This window comes from Ostrinia nubilalis, chromosome 4 (assembly GCF_963855985.1).
Source record: "Ostrinia nubilalis chromosome 4, ilOstNubi1.1, whole genome shotgun sequence".
Taxonomy (NCBI): domain Eukaryota; kingdom Metazoa; phylum Arthropoda; class Insecta; order Lepidoptera; family Crambidae; genus Ostrinia; species Ostrinia nubilalis.
The window spans coordinates 17,941,960-17,967,565 of NC_087091.1; the positions used below are offsets into that span (position 1 = coordinate 17,941,960).

General features: G+C 35.3%; 1 protein-coding gene across 1 annotated transcript; it reads right to left on the reverse strand.

Moving 5' to 3' along the window:
• Positions 1-1,956: 1,956 nt before the first annotated feature.
• On the reverse strand, positions 1,957-25,606 carry LOC135071402 (uncharacterized). The gene is made up of 6 exons (XM_063965194.1): positions 25,571-25,606; positions 25,320-25,426; positions 23,822-23,975; positions 21,937-22,067; positions 20,351-20,468; positions 1,957-2,127 (listed from the first exon to the last, which is right to left on the reverse strand). Exons 1-6 carry the CDS (start codon positions 25,604-25,606, stop codon positions 1,957-1,959), a joined length of 717 nt encoding a protein of 238 aa, XP_063821264.1.

Consider the following 25,606-nt stretch of genomic DNA (forward strand, 5'->3'; position numbering starts at 1 on the left):
AAGTCACAATAATGTGCAAAACGTTTAACAGATACGAGTATGAATGATGACTATGAAGAGACTGACTGTCGAAAAAATCTAACATCATCTATATTGACTTGCATTATTTACCTACGTTTAGAACTAACCCTTGAGGAACCGGTGAGGAAGACGGTAGGCGGAAGTTTGCATTGTGCGGTCCACACACCTTATGACCGCAGTCTGTGGAGTAACACTATCTGTGGTCGCGATCCTCACCAGTGAGGGACCGAGGAAGAAAAAGAAGAACTGATGATTCTGATTATGATTCTGAACTAACCCTAAACACTGTAGAATATTTGTAGTTGTTGCATATCTGATTTTAAATACTACCGTTAATTTTAAGTTATTCCTTGGATGCAGTATAACATCGTCCTTACGATTGGCTCGCCCGCTGTTTTCAATTTATACTGCAGCATTTCCATCCCAGTGGAGCTTCAAAACGGCACATGTTTTGCGGTCCGCAGTCACTTGTTTAGAATGGAACCGGACTAAGGCAAAAACTTGTGGACTTTTTTGTATGTAGCTGTTGAAATTATCTTTTTAAATCATAAATATTTATTTTAAGTATAACCTTTATTCCAAATTCAATAAGCTTCATTATACTATCATTTAAACTCATCAGAAGGAGCTACTAGAGAGGATATGGGTATGTAAATAACTCTACATTATTTCACAATTTCAGCTTGTGACAGACCTTTGCAGTAAATCTCATCCAAGGAAAGCTACGTAAGTTCCTACGATGTCTGCCTTTTTATCCATATACTGCTAGCTATATTTTTGAGATCATCGGCTCTACGTACGTACTGCCTAATAATAAAAAGTAAAAAAACTAAAACCCAACTACGACAAAAAACGACGCTGAAAAAGTATAAAACAAGATTTTCAGAATACTGAACTGAACAAAGTTGCTAATATAGTTGCATAGTAATTTTCATGTTTGGAAAACCGCAGTCACACGTTGTCAAAGTGCTACGGTAGGTAGGTACTCGTATATGTAACGTGTGACTACGCCTTTCCAAACATGAAAATTACTATGCAACTATATTAGCAACTTTGTTCAGTTCAGTATTCTGAAAATCTTGTTTTATACTTTTTCAGCGTCGTTTTTTGTCGTAGTTGGGTTTTAGTTTTTTTACTTTTTATTATTTGTACTATTTTGGTGATAAAGTGTATTTGTGGCGCATAATATTACCAAAAGTTAAATTGATGAACTAATAAGTAGTAAAGAAGCTATGAACGCATAGATGTGAATTATATGCAATCAGCCCATGAATACAGGTAAAGTCACAAGCAAATGCTAGTAATATATATATATTCAAAATGTACAAGTAAAGCGCTTTCAAATGATACCAAACACGGCATATTTATCTTAACTTTATTTTTTTACTCTCTATGTTTTGTCCGCTAGAGGGCGCGACATTAGATTTTGTGAAACCCCATGTAGCCTATAACCAGCGGACAATTAAGACGCTTCTAATGATATGTCATTTGTCGAATTCTGTTAAGTAGTTTAGAAGTTACGAGGGTACACATGAACATACATACATACATACATACATACATACATAACCTGTCAAAATCATAACCCTCCTTTTGCTTTGCCGCAGCCGGGACAGCGCTAGACGCCTACTTTTGCAGGAATACCTGACCTTAATAGAATTTCCTATTATAGACCAAGTCTTGGCGAACGCATTGTAGGATGCCTCAAAGCATAACAGATAGATAGAGATATTTAATAGTCTTTCGCCATAACAACAATATTAACAGAATTGTTGTGTTCCGGCAGTTAGAGGTAAGATAGCCAGTTCCTCCGTGGTTGAGGATTCCGGGTGAAGCTCGCTTCCACGTTCGGCCTGATCGTCACTTACCATCAGGTGAGATACAGGCCAAGAGCTTCCTCGTTGTGGATAAAAAAAGATCACTACATTAACCGAATTAACTCACGTTGTTCAACAAGCACTTCCTGCTACCAATAGGCAGATCCTTCACATTGTCGGAACTGTCGATCGCCCACACCTCCACGTTGACGTCGTAGAATGTGGACGCCGAGAGAGTGATGGAGCTGTCCAGAATGGTGATGCTGTCCTTGTGGTCGAAGAGGTAGAGCTGGAACAGAAAATTAATCCCATTCATATTTTAAGTAATCGTGTATAACTACTCAATCGGATGTCAACTGTGGTACCTATCTAATAAATAAATAATTTAAAGTAATAATTTTAAGTTAATTAAGCTATATTTTATTACAATAACTATACATCAATGATACTACAATTTAAGTAAAGCATCAAATAACAACCTGTATATTTTACAAGGTTTTGTATTTTTTTTTTATGAGGTTTTTTTTCGTCTGGCAGCCCTGCCTGTCAGACGTACTTAGATCAGCTGTTAGATTAATTTTAAGATAAAATTATAAAATAGTCGTATTAATGTATCAAAATACACTTAATTAGTTAAATAAATGTGTAAATATCGTGTACAAGTGTTTGCAAAACTGGACTTTGTGTAAACACATAGTTTTATGGAGATAAAATCGGCGACCAAATTGACAGCTACGACCAACGTACAAAATTAAATCGGAGCCACCGTTTAAACCAGGGGAGTACTGTTTTCAAAAATACTGTTTACTTTAGGTCTAAATATTTTAAATATTAATTTTGTATTTCAAAATAATTGATATTGCAATCTGTTTGAGGTTATATTTTTGTGGTTTTCAATCATTAAACATTGCTTTGTCACTTTCTTTATGGGAAGTAAATTGCAATCAAACAGTACAACAATATACTCCACAAACCTCATGAAAGTGAGATTCTATACAATTCATTACGATTCGGCTCTGTTGTGCCTCTCTTTACTTGACAATAAGTGGAAGTAAAGTTGAAGATAACAACACCTTGGCCGCAGACAAACTTACTCAGCACACTCAACAATATACTTTTTGACACCCCACACATCTTTTGTTTGTTTGATTGTGTAAATTGTTAATAGGTAGTAAGATGTAATTTTAAACCTTGTTGAAAGCTAAAAATATTACCCGCAGAAAAAAAATACAGTATAGTTTTCAATATTACTATTTGATTAATAATAATTTATAAAAAACTTTTCATGATAGTTGCATTTTGTGGAGTTAAAATTATAACTAAAGCTTAAAATTTCAAATTATAACTGTTATAACTCGTACCCCCTATTTTGCATAAATATCCACTGTACACTTCCTTTGGATAATTTCAGACAAAAACCACATTCAACATGCTCACACGCAGAGCAGCGGCACAAGCCATTGAGCTGAAACTTAGGAGGGCACTCGAGGAACTGAAACAGAGTCAGGAAAGCTGTAACCAACTCATTAGGGAAAGAGAAGAGAGTGAGGAGGAAATTACCTATATAATAAAAAAAAATACTGAACTGAAACAAGAATTGGCAGAACTGCATGGCCGTCTCCAGGAGGTAACCGAACACCGTGATGAACTACTGCATAGAATCAGTACCTTCGAACAGTGCAGCAATATCTTTGAGCAGACCTTGATGCGCAACAATGAGTTAGAAGCTGAACTGAGGGACGCAAATAAGACCATACTGCACTTCGAAGAGGAAAGAAAGCAGCAGGAGTTCACACACACTCTGAACCTCTACGAAGAGCTAATTGGAAGCCCTGGTGGACGTGCAGTGCTTCCAGACCTAAATGTATCTTGCGACACCAAATTATCTGAGAACATTAGTCAACCATTAACTTTTTCTAGTAGAAATAAATTTAAAAAATATGTTAAAATTAATAGGTTTATATCTAAAACAAAAAAATTAATAAAACAGCAAGAACAGTTTCACAAAAATATTCTGTTAAGGAAAAAGAATTTAGATTTAGTGGACAGTTTAGAAATCTACCACAGTAAATTAGTAGAGAGTAGGTCCACTCATAACTTGGACGTTGAAAGGTTGCAGGCTGAAATCACAAACTTGCATGACTCGCTTGCATCCATAACAGCTAAATATAATTCAGCCAGGGAACAAATTAACGAACATATCCTGGCAGCAAACAATCTCTTAGATCTAGGTAATCCTACTACGGATTTTAAATCTCTGCCAAATATACCAATGCCAGTAAGTCAGCAACAAACTGATGGCGGCTTGCGGCCTTCAATGTCTGCAAAAACTGAATTCTTAAATGTAAAAAAGTCAAACAATGTAGTGTTATTCTCAGATAGGCTAGGAGTTGGTTATGGCCCTATATTGCATAAAAAATTAAATTGCAAAATTACAAATAATTGTATGCCTGACGCATCCTTTAGTCAATTAATAAATGACATAAAAAAATGTAAACAATTACATAGCAAATCTATTTTAATTTTAATGTTTGGAAACAGCCAGAATATTAGTAGGAAAAATATTTTGCATAATTTTTCCACGCTGGCCAGCCTTAATGTTGAAAAGATATTTATTTGTGCCCTGCCATACTGTCAAAATGGCTCCTCAGATAATAACAAAAGTATTCACTTACTGAATACTTTATTATATAATTTGACTGTTCGTCATAGCGACAAGTTTGTCTTTTTCGACACTAATAAATTTATTAATAATAAGTTCTTAATGACAGGCAGCTCTTTACACCTGCCCCAAAGCATGAAATTAAAACTTGCTACTTTGTTAGCATATAATATTAACTGTGTTATTAACACAAAACTTATTAAACATTTTGATATTATTAGTAGAAATACTAATATTTCTGTGACGACCTCTGATTTAAACTGAGAGGGACGACAACAGACAGGTCTTTAAAAGGTTTTAATATTGTTCATCAAAATTTACAAGGCCTGGCTGGCAAAGAATTAGAATTAGAATTGTTTTTAAAAAAGTACAATGTTCACGTATTATGCATAACAGAACATTGGCTTAAAAAATATGAATTAATGTTTTATATAGGTAATTATAAAGTTTGTAGTTCGTTCACCAGGGAGTCGGCTATTAGAGGGGGGTCACTCATACTATTAAATAACCAATTTAAATGCAAAGAAAGGAAAGATATTGTTTCACTCTCAGTCGAACGAACTATTGAGCTTGCGTGTGCAGAGCTAGAGCAGTATATAATTATAAGTGTGTACAAGCCCCCATCTGCAAATTACCAATTATTCGAATCCACTATGGAGGAAGTCTTAAAAAAGGTATTTAAATCAAATAAGAAAGTGGTTGTATGTGGAGATTTTAATATAGATTTATTAGATAATACTCAATATAAAATAAGATTCTTAAACCTGTTTAAATCTTTTAACTTATTAAACCTCTTCAATGAGCCTACTAGAATCACTCCAACATCAGCTACTTGCTTAGATAATATTTTTTGTAACTGTAATATTCAAAGTAAATCAATAATTAATTGCCTTAGTTCAGATCATAGTGGACAATTGGCCACATTTGAACATCATCATGTCCCTAGTACAGTGGATGTTGTTTGTAGGCCAATAACAACTAATCGAATTGACAAATTCAAGAAAAACATTTGTGATAGTATTGATAAACTTATAATAAATGACAATAATGTTGATCGAATGTATGAGGATCTATTCAGTGTAGTGAGTGATGAGTTCAAAACCACATTCCCACAGAAAAAGATCCGAATAAATTCGATAAAATGTAAATTTGACGACTGGGCTACAACCGGCATTCACAAGAGTAGAAATAAAATGTATGAATTATATAGACTTAAAGCTGATACGCAAGATCCGAATGTTATAGAATACGTTAAAAATTACTCGAAAATATTTAAAAAGGTTTGTGTGGCTGCTAAATCGAATCATCTTCGAGACATGATTTTGAATTCTAATAATAAAGCTAAGGCTACGTGGAACATAATAAATAAACAAACATGTAAAAATAAATCGAAGGATAACACCTTCTCACTGAAAGTCGGGAATGAAGTTATAAATTCAGATACAGATGTTGCAACCACATTTGAGACATTCTTCTCAAACATTGCGTCCGAAACAACTAAAGCATTAAATTCATCGCCAATTCTTGCAGAGTCTCTCTTAAAATCTAATGTCACCGAGTGCCAGTCTCTACTCCAGTTCAGGCATATAGATTGTAATACAGTAATTAAAACCTTCAGAGAATTGAATATGAAAAAAACCGAGGACCTTTGGGGAATCTCTGTCAGTATTATTGGGACAATTATTGACACCATAGCTCCTCACCTTGCATTCATTTTTAACACATGCATTGATCAAGGTTGCTTTCCTAGTTTAATGAAATTAAGTAAAATAATCCCATTGTTTAAGGCTGGTGATAAATGTGACCCCTCTAATTTTCGGCCGATTTCTATTTTACCAGTACTTAGCAAAATTTTTGAGAAAATTATATTTCATCAACTTCTTTCTCATTTTATTTTCAACAAATTACTTCACAATAAACAATTTGGTTTTACCAAAGGTAGAAGTACTACTGACGCTGGAGTAGCACTACTGAAACACGTCTTTGATGCTTGGGAGAGTAAAAAAGACGCTGTTGGTATTTTTTGTGACCTTTCAAAAGCGTTTGATTGTGTAGACCACCAAACCTTACTAAAAAAATTGCGACATTATGGTGTTTCGGATGAGGCACTTGATCTGTTGAACTCGTATCTCACAGGCAGAAAGCAAAAAGTTTGTATTAATGGAACTGAGTCTTCTGGAGCACCTCTTACCATGGGTGTGCCGCAGGGATCGATATTGGGACCTTTGCTATTTCTTATTTATATTAATGACCTTCCCTACTTTGTAAAAGATCTATGTGATATTGTGTTATTTGCTGATGACACATCTCTCATTTTCAAAGTTGATAGAGGTAAAGTAAACCTTGATGATATAAATGACACACTCTCACAGGTTTTGCATTGGTTTACTGTTAACAACTTATTGTTAAATGCAAACAAAACTAAGTGCATTAAATTTACCTTACCTAATGTGAGGCAGGTTCCCACACAATTGATGGTGAAGAATGAACCATTAAATAGCATAAGTTCCACAACATTCTTGGGAATCACTTTAGACTCTAAACTTCAGTGGGGTCCTCATATTGAAACCTTGTCAGCAAGGCTCAGTTCAGCTGCTTTTGCAGTGAGAAAGATAAGGCAATTAACTGACATTGAAACGGCAAGGCTAGTTTATTTTAGCTATTTTCATAGTATAATGTCATACGGCATATTGTTGTGGGGCTCAGCTGCGGACATTGAAACTGTGTTCGTTCTGCAGAAGAGAGCAGTGCGGGCCATTTATAACCTTGGACCCCGATTTTCCTTGAGAGAATTCTTTAAGGAGATTAATATACTGACAGTAGCTTCACAGTTCATTTATGAAAACCTTTTATATGTTCGCAAAAATATAGAGCAATTTACTAGAAAGAGTGATTTACACAAGTTCAATACAAGAAACAAAAATAAACTTGCCGTTCCAAATTTCAGACTGCACAAGATTGGTAATTCATTTATGGGGAAATGTATTAAACTTTTCAATAAATTACCACAAACTGTTGTAGAATTGCCCATTCATAAATTTAAAGCACATATCAAAAGCACCTTAATGAAAAAGGGCTACTATAAAGTTGATGATTATATAAAGGATAAAAATGTTTGGAATGTTTAACTGCCTAGCTCGCATTAATACTTATGACTATAATTTGTATATTTTAAAGACTGTAAAACCTTGAAAAGGAGGCTGACAATAGTGACTGAGTTTCTTGCGCTGCTTCTTCTCAGCACTGGCCCATTTATTGTCCCGAAGCAGTGGTAGGGTTAATATTGGGACGTGTAAAAGCGCTTTTTTAAAGCCTATTTGCAAAAATAAATGAATTTTATGAATTTTTATGAATTTTATTAGTCCAGTCAATAAAGCATTATAGATGGAAAACTGTAGAACACAATTTCTGACTTCAGGACTTTATTTAGACTAGTCAGGAGGTGAACATAGCAAAAGTCCCCGCCCTTAGCCCTTGAGCCGGCGGGAAGAGGGGGGTTTAAAGGTGCCACTTTTCGGTTTTTCGCTTAATCCTCGGAAACTATGCGCCCTAGTGACATGACTACTATGAACCAAAAAAAGCATATTCAATTTGCTACAGGTGAGATGGAAAAGTTTTTCTATGAATTGTATAGTTTTCGCGGCATCTGCTCTAGAAGGTCTGTAATATTGGAAATTTTATTTTTATCTTACATGTTCCCATCAGGAGAAAATCGACTAAATCAACATTGAGCAATCATTCTAGACATGCGGGAGCATGTTAAGCCTAGTTCCAGGGAGGGGACTGCACCGTGCGTATATTTAGACGAACTACTTTGAGCCATTTTTGACTCCGCATCACTCAAAAACTACTGTGCATTAACACTTCAAATTTGGTTCATGTGTTGAGACTTGCAAGATATACATCAGTTTCAAATTTCATAAATATGCCTCAAACGGTTCTTTAGGTATTGACGTCCAAAAATCTACATGTCTGACCTATAGACCAAATTCTAACCTCTTCCAGATGACCTCGAAGGTTCAAATTTGGCATCCAGAAAGGTAGTTATGTAAATACAAAGGAACAAATAAAAAACCAGTAAATTTTAACATTTCACATGTGATAGATAGATTTTAGTGTTCTAAATGTCGATTTTTGAACGTCAATACCTAAATAACCGTTTGAGGTATATTTATGAAATTTGAAGCTAATGTATATCTTGCAAGTCTCAATACATGAGCCAAATTTGAAGTGTTAATGCACAGTAGTTTTTGAATGATGAGGAGTCAAAAGTGGCTCTAATTGGTTCGTCTAAATATACGCACGGTGCAGTCCCATCCCTGGAACTAGGCTTAACATGCTCCCGCATGTCTATAGTGTTTGCTCAACGTTGATTTAGTCGATTTTCTCCTGATAGGAACATATAAGACAAAAATAAAATTTCCAATTTTACAGACCTTCTAGAGCGGATGCCGTAAAAACTATACAAGATATAGAAAAACTTGACGGTCTCACCTGTAGCAAATTGAATAAGCTTTTTTTGGTTCATAGTGGTCATGTCACTAGGACGCATAGTTTCCGAGGATTAAGCGAAAAACCGAAAAGTGATACCTTTAAACCCCCCTCTCCCCGCCGGCTCAAGGGCTAAGGGCGGGGACTTTTGCTATGTTCACCACCTAACTAGGCTAAATAAAGTCCCGAGGTCAGAAATTGTGTTCCACGGATTTCTCTCTACACCGTCGTTAAGGCATTCATTGACTGGACTATATTCTATTTCCATGAAACACAAAATGTAACGTAGCGTAGCGTGGGCAGGCCTCCTACTAGGTGGACCGACGATCTGGTAAAGGTCGCGGGAAGAGCCTGGATGCGGGCAGCGCAGGACCGTTCATTGTGGAAAACCTTGGGGGAGGCCTTTGTCCAGCAGTGGACGTCATTTGGCTGAAACGACGACAAAATAATAAATGTTTAAATCTTTGGACAATTTCACACAGCGCCAGCTAGCCCCAAAGTAAGCAACTTAATGCTTGTGTTATGGGGGCTAGCTTAACGGATATACTACTTATATACTTTTTTTTTTTAATACATACATATTATACATAGTCACACCCAGACCCGTCACAGAAATTAAAATTCATCATTTCAATTTCTGCCCGACCGGGAATCGAACCCGGGACCTCTCGGCATAGTAGTCCGTTCTGAACCCACTACACCAAACGGCCGAAAATGTAAAAATCTTTTTAAGATCCGTTCTCAGTTTGATTGGAACTTTTCAAGATTGGTAGATTTGGTTCTACGATAGTAGAAAAAGAGAATGGTTTGTTTTGAAGTAAACTGTGATTCATCGTAATATTTTTTTATGATCGACCGTTCCAATATAGATTGATGAACTTGCGCCGAAACATTAGGAGAGTTGAACCATCTAATTAGAAAGTGTCAAAGTAAATTAATATTTTGCCTCAAATTTAGCACCGTCCTCCGGGGATACTTTTCTAAAACTTTTGTTCATTACTTTTTTAGCTGGTTGCTTTAGTTATTTATGAAGCCTGGGTCTGGCATAAATATTTTTATTTTGTAATTAAGTCTACAATATCTTAAATACATTCTCTCCACTTCAAAGGAAGGTAAAGAAAGGAAATTTAATATTACGATTTCAATGATAATTAATTGTAATAATCGTGAATAGGCACACATTTAATTAGAACTCCTTCTTTGAATATCCTGAAATAAATTGTTCTTAGAACAAAGTATAATTTATCTACAAATTAAATTTATATCATTCAAATGCCACTTTAGGATGTTGATTCAGAAAAGCCGATTATATTTAACTTTTCCCGTTTTGATACTATTCACAATGATTCAAATTTATATGAGTATTTGTCATGTTTAGATGCTAATAAAAATGTTTTTGTTTGTCTTCAATGCGATAATGCCCGGATTTGAAGTTTTAAAAGACTTAGAAAAATATGAAATCATAACAAATAAACTCGTTTGTCTCCTGTCACATAAAAAAAAACATACTCAAAAAATTAAGAAAAGGCATCCCATTCAGATAATTTTTGAAAATAAGTAATTCGGCTAATTTCAGTTAAAAGCGCTTTTCATTACTTTTAATGGAGAAGGTTACGCGACGACAGCGAATCGTTTAGTATTTTCCCGGTTCTCCTTTTTAGGGTTCCGTAGCCAAATGGCAAAAATCTGTCTGTCCGTCCGTATGTCACAGCAATTTTTTTTTCGAAACTATAAGAGCTATACTGTTGAAACTTGGTAAGTAGATGTATTCTGTGAACCGCATTAAGATTTTGATGCAAAAATAAAAAAATAATAATAAATATTGGGGGCTCCCCATACTTAGAACTGAAACTCAAAAATTTTTTTTTCGTCAAACACATACGTGTGGGGTACCTATGGATAGGTCTTCAAAAATGATATCGAGGTTTCTAAAATACTTTTTTTCTAAACCGAACAGTTTGCGTGACAGACGCTTCCAAAGTGGAAAAAAGTTGGTACCACCCTCTAACTTCTAAAATAAGAAAATAAAAAAAAGCATTATGATGTACATTACTATAAAAACTACCAACGAAAATTGTTTTGAACGAGATCTAGTAAGTAGTTTTTTTTAATACCTTGTAAATCGTAAACCGCTTATTACGGTATAATCAAATAACTTAAATTTAAAAAAAAATCATAAATCAATGGTACGGAACTCTTTGTGCGTGACTCCGACACGCTCTTGGCCGGTTTTTTATTATTGTAAAGTATCACTAGTGGGTCTATTCCGTAAGTTGACATTCCTATTTTCAGCTCTTTCCTTCTCTCTTACACCTGCATTACGTAATAGTGTAACGTAAATACGAAACATTGTTGCGGAATGGGCGTCCCTGATCCGAACTGAGCATTGCTCGTACAATATTTATTTACTTTTGATGTTTCCGAAACATTGCGAGGGAATTGGAAGCTCCTTTGATAGAACTGGCGGTTTCCTTGTGTATGTGGTTTCATTGTTACAGACGAGAACATCAAGCTAAACACTGGCACCTTATGTATTAGCAATAGATGCTATTTTTGTGTAAAGTTTGCAATTCCTCACTGTACACTAGCAAGATTTTCAAAATAGTGACGTAAAATATCACATATTTTGCTTCACAAAGGAAGTTTTCGTTAAAAATTTAATAATGTTGTTATGTTTATTTGAAAGAGGATCTATCTTTTCAATCTTCGCAAAACTTATAGTTCCGTATAATAAAGCGTCTCAAAGAAAATTCTTATGAGTGTGAGAAGGCTAAAACAAGGTGATTCTGAACGATTGTGTTTAGCTTTCAAGTCAATAAAATCGTGTTGAAAACATAAAAAAACCTTATACAATTTTATAGCAGTGCCCGAGTGCCTATATAGGATTAACATTAAATTGATTTCGACAAAAGGTCTTTACACAACGGTCTTTTTAAATCTAGAGCCGAATGACGTAGTAACATCCATTGCCGAATTCCAACGTGGACAAAATTCGTGAAACGCCTCCGTGACCTGATGTTAGGTGTAGTTTACTCTTTCTATCTGGAAGTTTGTGGGTTATATTCTTGAGTTGTGAATTCACAAAAAGGAGAAACATTTTGTTTAGAGATTGTATACAGAATAGTCAGTAGGTCAACTAATACAGCATTAGTGTAGAGTCAGTTCACGATTGTTGATACAAGTTTCAAACACCTGGCACTGTGAAATTACAGTAAATTCATATGAACTCGCTAAAATAATGTTTTGTATTGTCTATATTTCTTATTGTGCATGGTTTAGATTAAAGTTGTGGATGCTTATACAAAAACGTTTATTATATTTGTCAAAAGAACAATAGTGTCTGAACAAACCTCAAGAGGATTTAAGACAACTATAATCAAAGATGTAACGGTTAATATAAAAAAACTCAAGGGAAAAGAAATTTTCTCACAATTTTTATCTGCTTCCTTTACTTCATTTACATAATTTGCTTGACACTGGCCTGCACAAATGGCAGTTCGAAGGCATAAAGAAAAGAAAAACCCTAATCAAATTGGGCGAGAGATTGGGTAATAAGCAGAGAGGGCAACAAATTGAATTGTTCGAATTTCGATCGTGGGTTTAAACCCTGACCGAACAGAGGGATGATATAATTTGAAAGCGAAATTTTTGTGTAGACACACACATTGGTCAGACTAATTTTATTGCCCTATTAACTTTCTTTTTACACGGATAACCAGATCACTTAAATTTTAGTCAGTGTATCTAACAAATGAACATTTAACTAAAAAGCTTAAGAGTTCATTTAATTGTATTTAAGTAAAATATCATTCTTATGAGTTTATTGAGATTTTATTTAATTAAAAAAGTATGCATTCTGAGTTGAACATTCTTAGCACGTCATGTTTTCCACGTTCATTTTTAATTTTGATGAACAAATTTTAATATACTATGTATGTATAGACGACAGCACATCAGACTATAATTTTTGTTGCAAACTTATCCTTATCACAATTACTTTAGAACCCACAGTGTTCAGCTTTATTATGCCGTTGTTTTAATACCTACTATGAACATTTAAAACTCTATGTTTATATTCCCGAGCTCATCATACTTTTATCAGTAGCAGCTCATATAAAGTTTGCCACCGGGCTTATTACGAGTAGCTCCCTAGAAGAAGTTTGTTTAAACTTAGATCTTACGAGTATGACAGTCTAGAGATTCGCACAATGTGTTTAAAAGACAAATATTTATATTACAAGCACAAGCAAACCTTGTACAGTCGACAGCATACCAAGCTAAACATTGCAGCTTCTTTATGAAGTTATAGGAGCTATTTTGCTGCTTTAATTGGTCTGATTTCCGATGGCTGTACTTGTTGAGCAATGAAAATAAAACGTTTAAAGTTAACCTATATTTTTTCATAATTTACTTTAACATAACCCAGCTATATTTATTACTAGCTTTCCGCCCGCGGCTTCGCCCGCGTGGAATTTTGTCTGTCACAGAAAAACTTTATCGCGCGCGTCCCTGTTTCACAAACCGGGATAAAAACTATTCTATGTCCTTTCCTGGGACTCAAACTATGTCCCTGCCAAATTTCAGCAAAATCGGTTCAGTGGTTTAGGCGTGAAAGAGAGACAGACAGACAGACAGACTTTACTTTCGCATTTATAATATTAGTATAGATTATATTAAAAGTACCTACTTCTAGGTTATGATTAGGTATTTCTCAAATAGTGAAAGTAACATTATTATTTTTTATTAACTTGCATATTATTATTTGCATTTATTTTTACTTTTTAGAGTTCGATGATATTTTTGCGACTCTGATATTCTTAAAAGAACAAACTTTTTCAAAATAGACACAAAAATGAATCGCATTCCCAACGTCAACAATTTTTTTGGTAGGAATGCCGGGCTTTCGGTTTTGTCTACACAATTTCAACATGTCACAAATATCATACTTATTATTATTCTGTGCAAATATCAAAAATTGCTACTCGCCGGTTCAACTCCAAAAAAAAGGTTTTGGAATGCACAGTGTATTATTTGAGCAAAAATAACCTTCCATTGTGAAACTTTACAATATGCGCTGGTATTTTTCGAGAACAATTCTTAACAATGCGCAAGTCTGTGACCCTTGTTTATATGAGCTTATGGGTCAAAGTATCCAGTTTCTAATAATGAGCTGCTGTAACTTTTGCTCATGTGCCCGGATTGTACCACCAAATGAATGAATTTTTCATACGGTTTAGGTTTGTTACATTTTGAACGATGCAAACTTTTATGTGCTCATAAAAATGCTATCATCATAGGTATATTTTCAGCGTGCTGGGAAGATCAGTTTTCAAAACATGAAGGCGTCTAGAAGCAACATAATATAATTTCTCTAGAATTAACTACAAGGAATGTAATTCATAATTTTTAGAAAATAATGTGCGATTGTTGTCAAATACTTGCGTTGTTCTGTATAAATTTAAAAGTTTGTGTTTTATATCGCGGCAGTAACATTAAGTGCACATTTGCTACAAACATACATGGGCTCTACGTTGATTTACCTGTTTACTGTACTGAATAATGTCGCACTTACAACGTTCACAAAAATAAAAGTGTAAGTAGGTACTTATACTAGTTTTTTGGGGTCTTGCTCTATAATAATGATGCTGGAAATACCTACATATAAACAACGCCTCAACGTGACCACGACCGCTCTGCCAAGAGCGAAACGAATAAGAAGAAGGAAATATAATAATATATAAATATCGATGAATTTCATTATCAATTTGAAATATGGTTATATAAGGTGATAAATACATTAAAGTGCGTACCTTATTCTATTATTCTGCCTTAATTATTTAATATCTTAGCGTACTTAATTACCAATATCGTACCATTAGCAATATTTTTGCTATAAGAGTTTTTTTAAATAGTCCTCACGGGAATTAAATCTCTGGTTGCCAAAAGGTAGGTAATATATTATTCAAATCACTCCATCAATGAAAGGAATTGAGAGACGAATAGATTTTGTTTTTCTTGTATTTTTCTTATGGATACTCCCAAGTTCCTGATGCTACCGTTAATGTAGTGAATTTTACATAGAATTTTATATTAGGGATAATCGTTATTATAAGAAATTTACGATTTAACGTCTGTGTGTTCTTCTCAGAATATTAGTTATTGGTGTAGCCTTGAATGTTATTATTCTTCTGCATTCCTATAAGACTCGGCCGGCTTTCTTTTTCAAAATGATCACATTTTTTTCAGTTTTCAGATAAGTATCAATATCAATATTTCGGTTGGAGTAGTTTATTCACAATTAAAAAGCATTAAGTTGCTTACATTGGGGCTAGCTGGCGCTGTGTGAAATTGTCCAAAGATTTATTTATTTTATTATTGTTTATTTATTAAAAATTTCCGAACCGTCGTTTTTTAAGAACCGTCACAGCTCGATAACTATCCAATTTCGACTCCTGGTTCATTGAACTTAATTTGTTACTCTAGTTTATCCCTATTCAAGGAATATGTCGAGTGTCCCAATCACCCTGTGTATACCTAGTTGTTTGCTCAGAACCTATTAATACATAAAAGTCACGCATAAAAAAATTCGCACATTGATAAATTCACTCTGGTTTACTAGTATAATAGTGCCTATTACACCCCTAACCACTAAAATAAACCAGTCATGCATAGTTTCCTCGTACAAATTACTGGTAAGCACCCCATTTTGGCAAGCGTTAACGCAACATACGAGCACAAATTCACAAATCTCATTCCGACAAATCGTGAAGGAAAAAGCAAAGAAGCTGTTTCTCATAATATGACTAGATGACAAGGGTTGTGATAAAATCATAAACAGTTTAAGTTTTTCGCTTAGAACAATATTGCATGCTTCTTGTTTAGAAACATACTTAAATATTTTAGGCAAGCAATTCCACCGCTTATAATTTTAGAATTTGTGTCACAATTTACTTGGGCACAACTTGTTATTTATTTATTTCATGTTGATTTGGCTTAATAATATGTTTTTTACATAACACAACTTGATATACTTTTTTGTTTTATTAAGCTTGAAAATATCTGAAAATCGTGCGACTTGCAACACCAACCTTTTGTGAGCGTCTTCACTTATTTACTTGGAGAAGAATATACCATTTAAAGACTTCATAACTTGTAGGGCTTCAGTTTGTAAAATATTGCAATATTTCTCAACAAAACACCTAATAAGTAGGTAGCTATTTCAGGTAAAATGTTTTTCAGAGGCAAACAACAATATTTTCCAGTAAAATTATATCAGTAAGCAGATTAGAGGAGAAAGTTACATAGGGGCGTCAGGTTAGGTACCTAATTCCAGGTTTTTAGAATCGAAATATTTTCGTTCGTAAATTGAGTTTTGCTGGGAGTCGTCAAATTTCTGTAATCTGCCCTTAAAATTACCTCTCAGCGACGCTAAATCAAAAATAAAATAAGTCTTTGAAAATTAATGTTAGCAAAGCAAATCACATTGTTGGATTTGTAAATCTAGGCGGAGTTCACAGACGAATTCAATATTTGACGTTGAAATAAAGCTGGTGCGTAGGTTAAGGTACTTTATTAATAGGGATTTTACTAAAATATTTTGTTTGGTCTTTGAGTACTTATGGTTAGAGAGATAAATCTTACTAATTAAGTTTTTGAAAGGAATATTACTTTATCGCTACTGTTATTTTAATGGGCACGAAACGACGTTACGAAGCGTAATGTAGCATGTTACAAAGCAAGCTTATGTGTAGTCAGTATGGAGAAAATAGCGATCACCACGCTCGCTACAAACGTTAAATTATGCCTCGTAACGCCAGTCAGTGCGCTTGTCTTTAAGCAGGATTCAGCAGTACGTAATATAAACAAAGTAGGTACCTATTAACTAGCTATTATCACTACCCCGAAACCTGAGACGCTACTTTTTGGCTTCAACTATTTTTGATACTTGATTTATCACAGCCCAAGAGTTTGGACGTAACCCGAATCCCTGCTGGGACACAATAATGCGTGGGCAGAAGGCACTAGTGGGCGTTAAGTCCGTGAGAAAAGGCGTCTGTTACTACACTATAGAATTACACGACGAAAAACTTGTTAGACACAATTTCATGTTCCTCATATAGGATTTCAATGACGTAAAGGTAATATTTTGTGGCGCTATTTAGATAGGAAATAGTTTGTGCTTTGGATAACAGATAAGAACCTATTCAAGTTAAGTTATAAAACACTTAGTTGAATAGAGGTGGACCAATAATAAACACAATATTTGTAATGCAAGAATCAAACCTGGGACCAGACGCACTTCTCTCAAAATCAAAATCAAAAATATTTATTCACTTTAGACCACAAGTGGCACTTATGAACGTCAAAATGTAAATAATAAAAAAAAGAAAAGGTAGCCCTTATAGGGCACTTTACTCATGTCTCCTTATCGTTTGGGCCCTACCAGCGCTTCGAGACAAACATAAATGGCAAGTGCTGAGAAGAAACGCCGGAACAAACTCAGTCACCACTTATTGCCAGGAATTATCTAACGGTAAGAATAGCCAAATTTAAGTACATCAAATATGTGCAGACTGAACTGACCACGCATCCTTGTCATCAATATAGTCTCGAACCTTGTAGTACCCTTTGGACATAAGGGTATTTTTATTTGTATCTTAAATTCAATCAAATCTGTCATCAAAGTTATTCCAAGGACTCGCAAAATAAATTTACAAACCGTGAGGGTATATCATCGTAAGATCCACTCAGCTTATGACCACAGTCTGTGGAGGAACACTATAATTATGTAGTCGCGATCCTCATCAGTGAGGGACCGAGGAAGAAGTGAGAGAGGGTGTAGGCTTCTCTAGGCATTATATTTGAACTGAAAAATTAATGTATTGTCAGATAATAACCATAACTTTTATGTACTTATTTACTTCAGTCATGGGAATCGAATCAACTGATCTGTCCCGGGACAGTACAAACACACAGCTTTTGCCGTTTAGGAATAACGAAGTAAACTCGTATAGGCTTTTGTTATACGTGAGATATTTCTTAGAATCTGATTCGGAGATATAGCCTTTATCCCCTACTGAGAATAAATGTACAAACGACGGCAGATCAAGATGAATAAAGGATGGTTTCGAACTCTGATAAAGATGTAATAGGTACGATATTACAACAAAAATTTCTATTAGGTGCTCTCTACTGTACTACAATGTATTAACCTTACAATATCGACATATAAAATGGTGCTCAAATATATCTTTCTAAGAACTTATTCAAATACTAATAGGATTGAAGCATATCATACTTACGAGTAAATGATATTATTTTATGAGTTCCTAGAAGTCTTCTTGATTATTTAGTCAGAAAAATCATATTTCAAATAATCAAATGAAAAGAGTACGGTATATTTAATTCTTTAAATATTTAGTAGATAAAGGAAAATTAAGGAATTAGTAGTTCGGTAGAAGAAATTGTACAAAACCTTACATCGATAAATTCATTGAGTCAATGACCCCAAGATGGAATGGAATCAACAATCAAAGATAATTGGTTTTGAAATCGACCGGATTTCTGTTATTTGTCGATCAATGAATAATTATAATATTGCAAAGTTAGTACAAATATTATTAGGACCCGGCACAACTTTGCTCAGTAAACAATAATGTTATCCCAGAAATACACGTCATTAAATATAGTTAATACTGAAATAACATAAGACGTATCCAATCCACTTCAGTTTGAAATAATATTTATAAACTTTGAATATTATTTTAATGAACAGAAATCAGACAAAGTTATCAAAGTGTAAAAATGTCGGCGATTCCGTGGAGGGTAGTTGAACGGGAAGCATGGTCGATCTGTTTTAATGGTTTCAATTTATTATTTAATGGACTTTAGTGTACAAATTTGGTGTTATTTTGTGTTCTAAAGTGCAGTGAAGTGATAAATTATAAAAAACATTGAAATACTTCGAATTTGAGCGCGCATCGAGTGTCGAGTGGGTTGTCGTATGAACAACCCGCTTTGGACCCGGTGGCGTCTCGAAACCTGCTTACGGGCATACTTAACTCCACGGAATCCATGAAAAATCAATAGAACTGAAACACCCACGTTCTATTGATAACTAGGTATGTCAATATTTTTCACTCGACATTGGCAGAAATAAACCTCCCAGAGAGGTTTGGTTGCCACAAATAAAATTAAAAAAAAAAAAAATGTCGGCCCATTTATAACGCAAAAGGTTAAGTAAGGATAATCCGCGAGAAAACTTGTACCTATTTTCATTTTTTGTATTAGGTAGGTACTTTAGTTTCAGTCCTTGTATTTTTATACTTATTAGCAATAATTCAAATATACAGTATAATAAGATGGTTACATAGTAGGTATTCAACTGGAATTTCATTATTAAAATTTTTCCAGATTTTTCAAGCCATCAGTTTAGTTTTTAGAGGGACGCCCTACTCGAACAAAAATTGGCACTTCAAACTTTAATAATTTGCAAACAGATCCCTAAATCCCTAAGAGTAGGCGCACACCGTTGATTTTTCGTCGGCCGATAGTTTAGTCGGGCAGTTGATCAGTATGGGCATGTATTGGAGTGCGCACACTACGCCGATTCGATTTGGCCGATTCTTCATACAAATTAAAATCGGGCACAACTATCGGCCAACTAAAAATCAACGGTGTGCGCCTACTCTAAGCCATTTCAAAAGACCTATCCAACGATACCCCACACAATGGGATAGAAGATGAAAAAAAATCATCCCCACTTTACATGTAGGGGAGCTACCCTAAAAAAAATTTTTTTTCAAAATTTTATTCTACCGTTTTGTCGGCGTGATTAATATGCATAGGTACCTCAACAAAATTACAGCTCTCTAGTGCCAGTAGTTTCAAAGCAAAACCTCGGACAGACAGACAGACAGACATATCGAAACTATAAGGACTACGGAACCATAAAAACCAGATTTAAAACGTTTTTTCGTAAACAAAAACAGAGAGATGTTTTTTCATTTTAGCGTAGTGAAAAATCACTCGACGCAAGAATGAAGCGATTTTTTTTTCAGTATTTCATGCAAATATTTTGTTCCTACTTATTTTTCTATTTGTTATACGGACTCACTTTTCGACGTCTCTTTTTATTTTACACGTAAAAAGTGACATCAGTGAAAAAATCTGTGATTAAAATCGGAATCATAGTGCGTCACTTCCCCAGCCCCAATCTTAGGCTGAGTTGCACCACCTAAATTTAACGGTAACTATGACGATAACCGGTGCTTTTTGTATGGAGTTTGATAGATTTTTGACGTTGGTCAAAGTTAAAGTAAGATGGTGCAACCCAGCCAATAAATTGATTTGTACTTACCAGTGCACTGCCGCTTGATACAGCGCCAGTGGGGCATATATAGTCAGTGTTGATCTTCACCATGAGCCCTTCAGTGGTTTCGATGCCCGATGCGTAGGCCACATCTTTGACATTGCTCCTGAAAATATTATTAAGTCCTGAACTAAAATTTTCATATATTTTTTTAATGAGCGCGTTTGATGTAAACTCACAAGCCTTCAGAGAGCCTAGTGTGAGTTTACATTTAATTAATTTTTAATTTTTAATAATATCTTTGGACAATCTCACAAGCCATCTAGCCCCAAAGTAAGCAATTAATATGCTTGTGTTATGGGTGCTAGCTTAACGGATATAGTACTTATATACTTTTTTTTTAAAATACATACATATTATACATAGTAACACCCAGACCCGTCACAGAAATTAAAATTCATCATTTCAATTTCTGCCCAGCCGGGAATCGAACCCGGGACCTCTCGGCATAGTAGTCCGTTCTGAACCACTACACCAAACGGCCGACAAAATACATTAAACGCGACGACATTAAACGTCCTCACTAGTGAGCGCGTAAAAAAGTGACGTTAAATGTATGACGGATCGTACAGCGCCCCTAGCGGAAACTTTCAAGAACTAAAATGTTCATATATTTTTTGAACGCGCTCACTGGTGAGAACGTTTGATGTAAACTCACACTTAGCCCTCTATTGTTAGGCACTGACGCAAACTTTCTGAAACATTATCCTTTTATGGCTGTCAGTTGAACCCTAAAATACTTGATAGTGAAATAAATTTGAATTTATTGATACGGTTTTTCAGACATAAAGTATTCATGTACAAAATTGCCCAAATTGTATGGAGGTTGACTACATTATTTATTTGGCTTATTTTCTTTTCTTTATAACTATAAGTGTAATTTTGAACTAGCGTACGTTTTTGAATCTAATAGACAAACATAGGATTCATACTTATATTTATTTACACTAGACAATTTAATCTCATTACTTTTGATATTACCTTTAATAGGATTTGTCTAGACTCTTTTGTGTCACAAATACAAAAACTGATATGTGAGTAAAGTATTTTTATTTTACTTCACACAAGTTGTCCAGACAAATAGATTGTATAACCAATAGAAATTGCTTTCTCTCTTAAATACCAAAGCCGATTATTTTATTTTACTGAATAGAAAGAAAAGATATGGCCAAATTTGGTCCAGTTTTAGTACAAAAAGTAACTAAAATTATTGGTCATATCTCAAAAGTATGTACTTAGTAGGTTTCTTCGATGCGTCTTTTTAGTTCATCTACCTCCAGTGTCAGTGTGACGTGCTAACTTTGGGACATTAGTCTAAGGCTGAGTTGCACCAACCTAACTTTAATGGTAATAATGACGACAACCGGTGCTTTTTGTATTGAGTTTGACAGATTTTTGACGTTTGTCAAAGTTAAAGTAAGATGGTGCAACCCAGCCTTAGTAGAAACTCTGACACCGCGATGCAGGTTTGTAGGCGCGGTGGCGTGTGCCATAGTAAGGTAGTTGTCAGCGCCATCTGTTGAGTGATGACTGTAGTGGCGTGTCGATAGATGTCGCCACAAAGGTATACGCACCTAAAGTAGGGGATGTCGAACTGGCAGCAAAATCCGTGGTACGTCTGCACCTCTCTGAACATGTGGCTGCAGTTGTAGCTCCGTGACCGCCAAATGCATTCCATTAGGAGCACATCGCATGGCTTTCGCAACTGGGAGTAGAAATATTATCTTGAAATAAGGTTTTTATGGTATTTCTTTAATGTGGATTAATGAGTTTTGTATTCCGTTTGAAGCATGTAGTTCGAATAACTAACAACATAATTTATTGCAAAGGTTTTGTATTTCGTTTGAAGTAGCTCCAGGCCTGTTCATCTCCGCGAGTTTACATCGAAAACAAAACACGCACGATTGCCCCCTACAAGAGTACTATTCGACAAGGCCTCACATACGAGCGAACATTGACTCACGCACGCGTATTCTTGTGTATGATGGAAAAAAATAAAGAAAATGGTGTACTAAATACTGTGCAGTATTTAACTGCCTAAATAATAATAAAAACACAGAATGTACTTTTTTAAGTTGCCTCAAGACACTGAGAGGTAAATAAGTAGTTAATATTATTCATGATAATTCATGCTAAATCATGTATTTCCTCCGCCATTTTCTGCAGATTGGCACCTCACGTCACATCATTTTACCGAAGTCAGCCCTATAGCTTCGGCGCAGTACCGATCACTGACGTTTGTCAACAAAACTTCTGACAAACTTGCTTGACTCTTGAGACAAGCTAAATTACACCATATTGTTAATGACATTGAGCATACATTTTTTTAAATACCTTCGCGAAGTAAAACTTCTGTACGTAGTACTTATTATTATTCTGTGGTAGCTCGAAAAACTGACAACATAATTTATTTCAAAGTGATCGGTAAAGAAGGGATTCCGTTTTTAGGCAGTTGAGTGATTATACTCTGACTACAAAGAATAAAAACATAAGACAAAGGCCCTTGAAGTATATTTTTATAACGTTTTACTGCACTTGACTCCACACTCACTGCATAATAGGATTTGATTCAAATCCTTTTGCGCGGCAGATCGTGACCTTTTAACGAAGCCCAAGAATAAAATATTTCCCCAGTAAAGTTTTAACTTTCCTTTGTGTCCTTTAGGACACTGTGTTAAAATAAGATAAAAATATATTGTAAAGCATATAATATAACCTACACATTAGCCTTTAAAGTTTATAGAAGGGCAACTATCATTTTTCAGCTTACCTACCTCACAGTTAACTTACTTAATATTTTCCACCTACAACCTCATTCGGCTAAGAATATAAAGCTTTTATACAGAAATTGACCTTGGTATACGAACGTGACGTTAGAACGTACTTAAAGCAGTTGAATACTAGGATTTTTACCTACATGTTACGGTGTTCCCTCACCTGTAGCATTCATCCATATGGTATCCATATAGCATTCTGCTACAATGGTGGCACCAGCCAATAATTATATTGTCCCGAAGTGATGGTAGAGCAAGCTATACCTATTTGGGACTTGCATAAGCGCCCTGGAAATGGCTTTAGTACTGAATAAAAACTTGACTTTGAATGTTTCATTTCAGATTCGATTCAGAGCTTTTACAATACCGACTGCCAGATTTGAGAAACATTTCCTCTCATTTAACATTTAATTTTCAGATTGGATCGTTACTAGTAATGTTCGGTTCTGTAACATTACAGCTTGCGCATGGTAGAGCTCGACTCTGTAACGCCACATTACAGACAAATATTTCAGGCGAGGGAATACCTTAAGCCTAGTCGCAGACAACAGACGTGCTGTTAATCAGTATGAACATTTATGAAGGTGCGATTGGTATCTTCCGATTCTTCATACAGATTAGAATCGGGCCCAACTATCGCAGGACTAAAAATCTGTAGCCTAAAGTAAAAAGTAAACTAACTTACCGTTTCAAGCAGCCTTGAGTAAGCATATCCCATGCTCTCTAAGAGTCCATGCATCTTGATAATCTGATCTTCCGGTACATATGAGGCAAGTTTCACGCCATCTATGCTTTCGTAAAAGGCTTTGATTTCGTCATTGCTGAAGCCACGACGTTTGCTGAAAACACAAGTTTTATTTTACGCTCTACTTGCAAACATAAAATGAGTTTTGAAAGTTTTTATTCCATGCATATCACGTTTTTTTAGGCATCATCTTGCCCTTTTTGCTATCGAACATTGCTGCAAAGCAATCTAATTTAGTAGCGCAGCAAAAATGATAGTTACGTTGATTGAAAATCGCCTACACACTACTATTCAGCGCGTTCCGTTTGCCTGAAAAAGTGGGGTGTATAGGCTTTAAAGTGACAAGGCCAAATACTATACTCCTAGCGATGAGCATCTATGTATGTTAAATCGGATACGTTGTCTGAAATAAATAAGTACATAAATAATATGATACCTAAACCTTGATCATGAATTTCATCATCATCATCATCATCATCTCAGCCATAGGACGTCCACTGCTGAACATAGGCCTCTCCCAATGCTTTCCATGTTGCCCGGTTAATAGCGGCCTGCGTCCAGCGCTTTCCTGCTACCTTTATGATGTCGTCGGTCCACCTTGTGGGTGAACGTCCCACGCTGCGTTTTCCGGTACACAGCCTCCACTCCAGAACCTTGCTGCCCCACTGATCATGAATTGATCATCTAGTTACTTTTATAGGTTAATAGCGTACTCCATGCATATGTTTGCCTAATGTCAAATATTGGCCCCGCGATACTGGCCACCATGAAGTTTTATTTTACTTTACCAATTTTGTTTCACTTTTGTTTTTGCTCTCGTCTCGACTCTCGATTTTTTTGTTTTTTTTTTCTGTTGTTCGTTTTTCGAATTTCCACGAAAGTGTTGGGCTACGAGTATCAACAAACCCCCAACAAACATTTACGAAAAACGTGAGCTCAATTTTGTTAATTCAATGTTAGGAAAAATATTGGGTGTCTGAGCCATTGCTTTATTTAAAATATAAGACGTGATTTCGTTTCTTTGGTTTGATATTCTTTGAAACGTTCAATAATTTGTGCTACATCAAAGAATTTCCAGGTTTATTTTAGGTATAGGTATTTATAAAAAGACGATGTATTTTCGTATCCGTATTATGAATTCTGAATTTCTGGTTGAAATCCGTATCTGAATCGTTCGTTCGTTCGTTCGTTTCAGCCGAAAGACGTCCACTGCTGGACAAAGGCCTCCCCCAAGGATTTCCACAAAGACCGGTCCTGCGCCGCTTGCATCCAGGTACCTCCCGTATCTGAATAATTCAACAATAATAAACAAGAACAGTTTCCTTTAGGCATTTCGCATTTTTAAACATTGCGTTAAGTTTTTATTTAAATGCTAAGTTCTAAAAAAAATTTATTGAATTAACACGTTAACTACCCGTAGTAATACAAAGAACCTTACAATATGTTCGTGATGTTGACAGTGTTCGGTCCATACACGGCTGTGGAGTCGCACACCGCCACTGCCGGGAAAGGCACGTCCGACACCGAGTAGCGAGTTGACTCCACCTGAAAGCGCGTGACAAGTTCTGTTTAGACAAACTTCGTGCTTCCCACGAGCGATCTTTAAAAGTAAATCAGGGTACTCATCTAGCCGTGTAGCATATAATGTATCAGATACTGTATCAAGTGAGTACATAGGCACGAGCCCGCTGCGAGCTGCTCGCGCGTGGTTTGCAGGGAGATCAT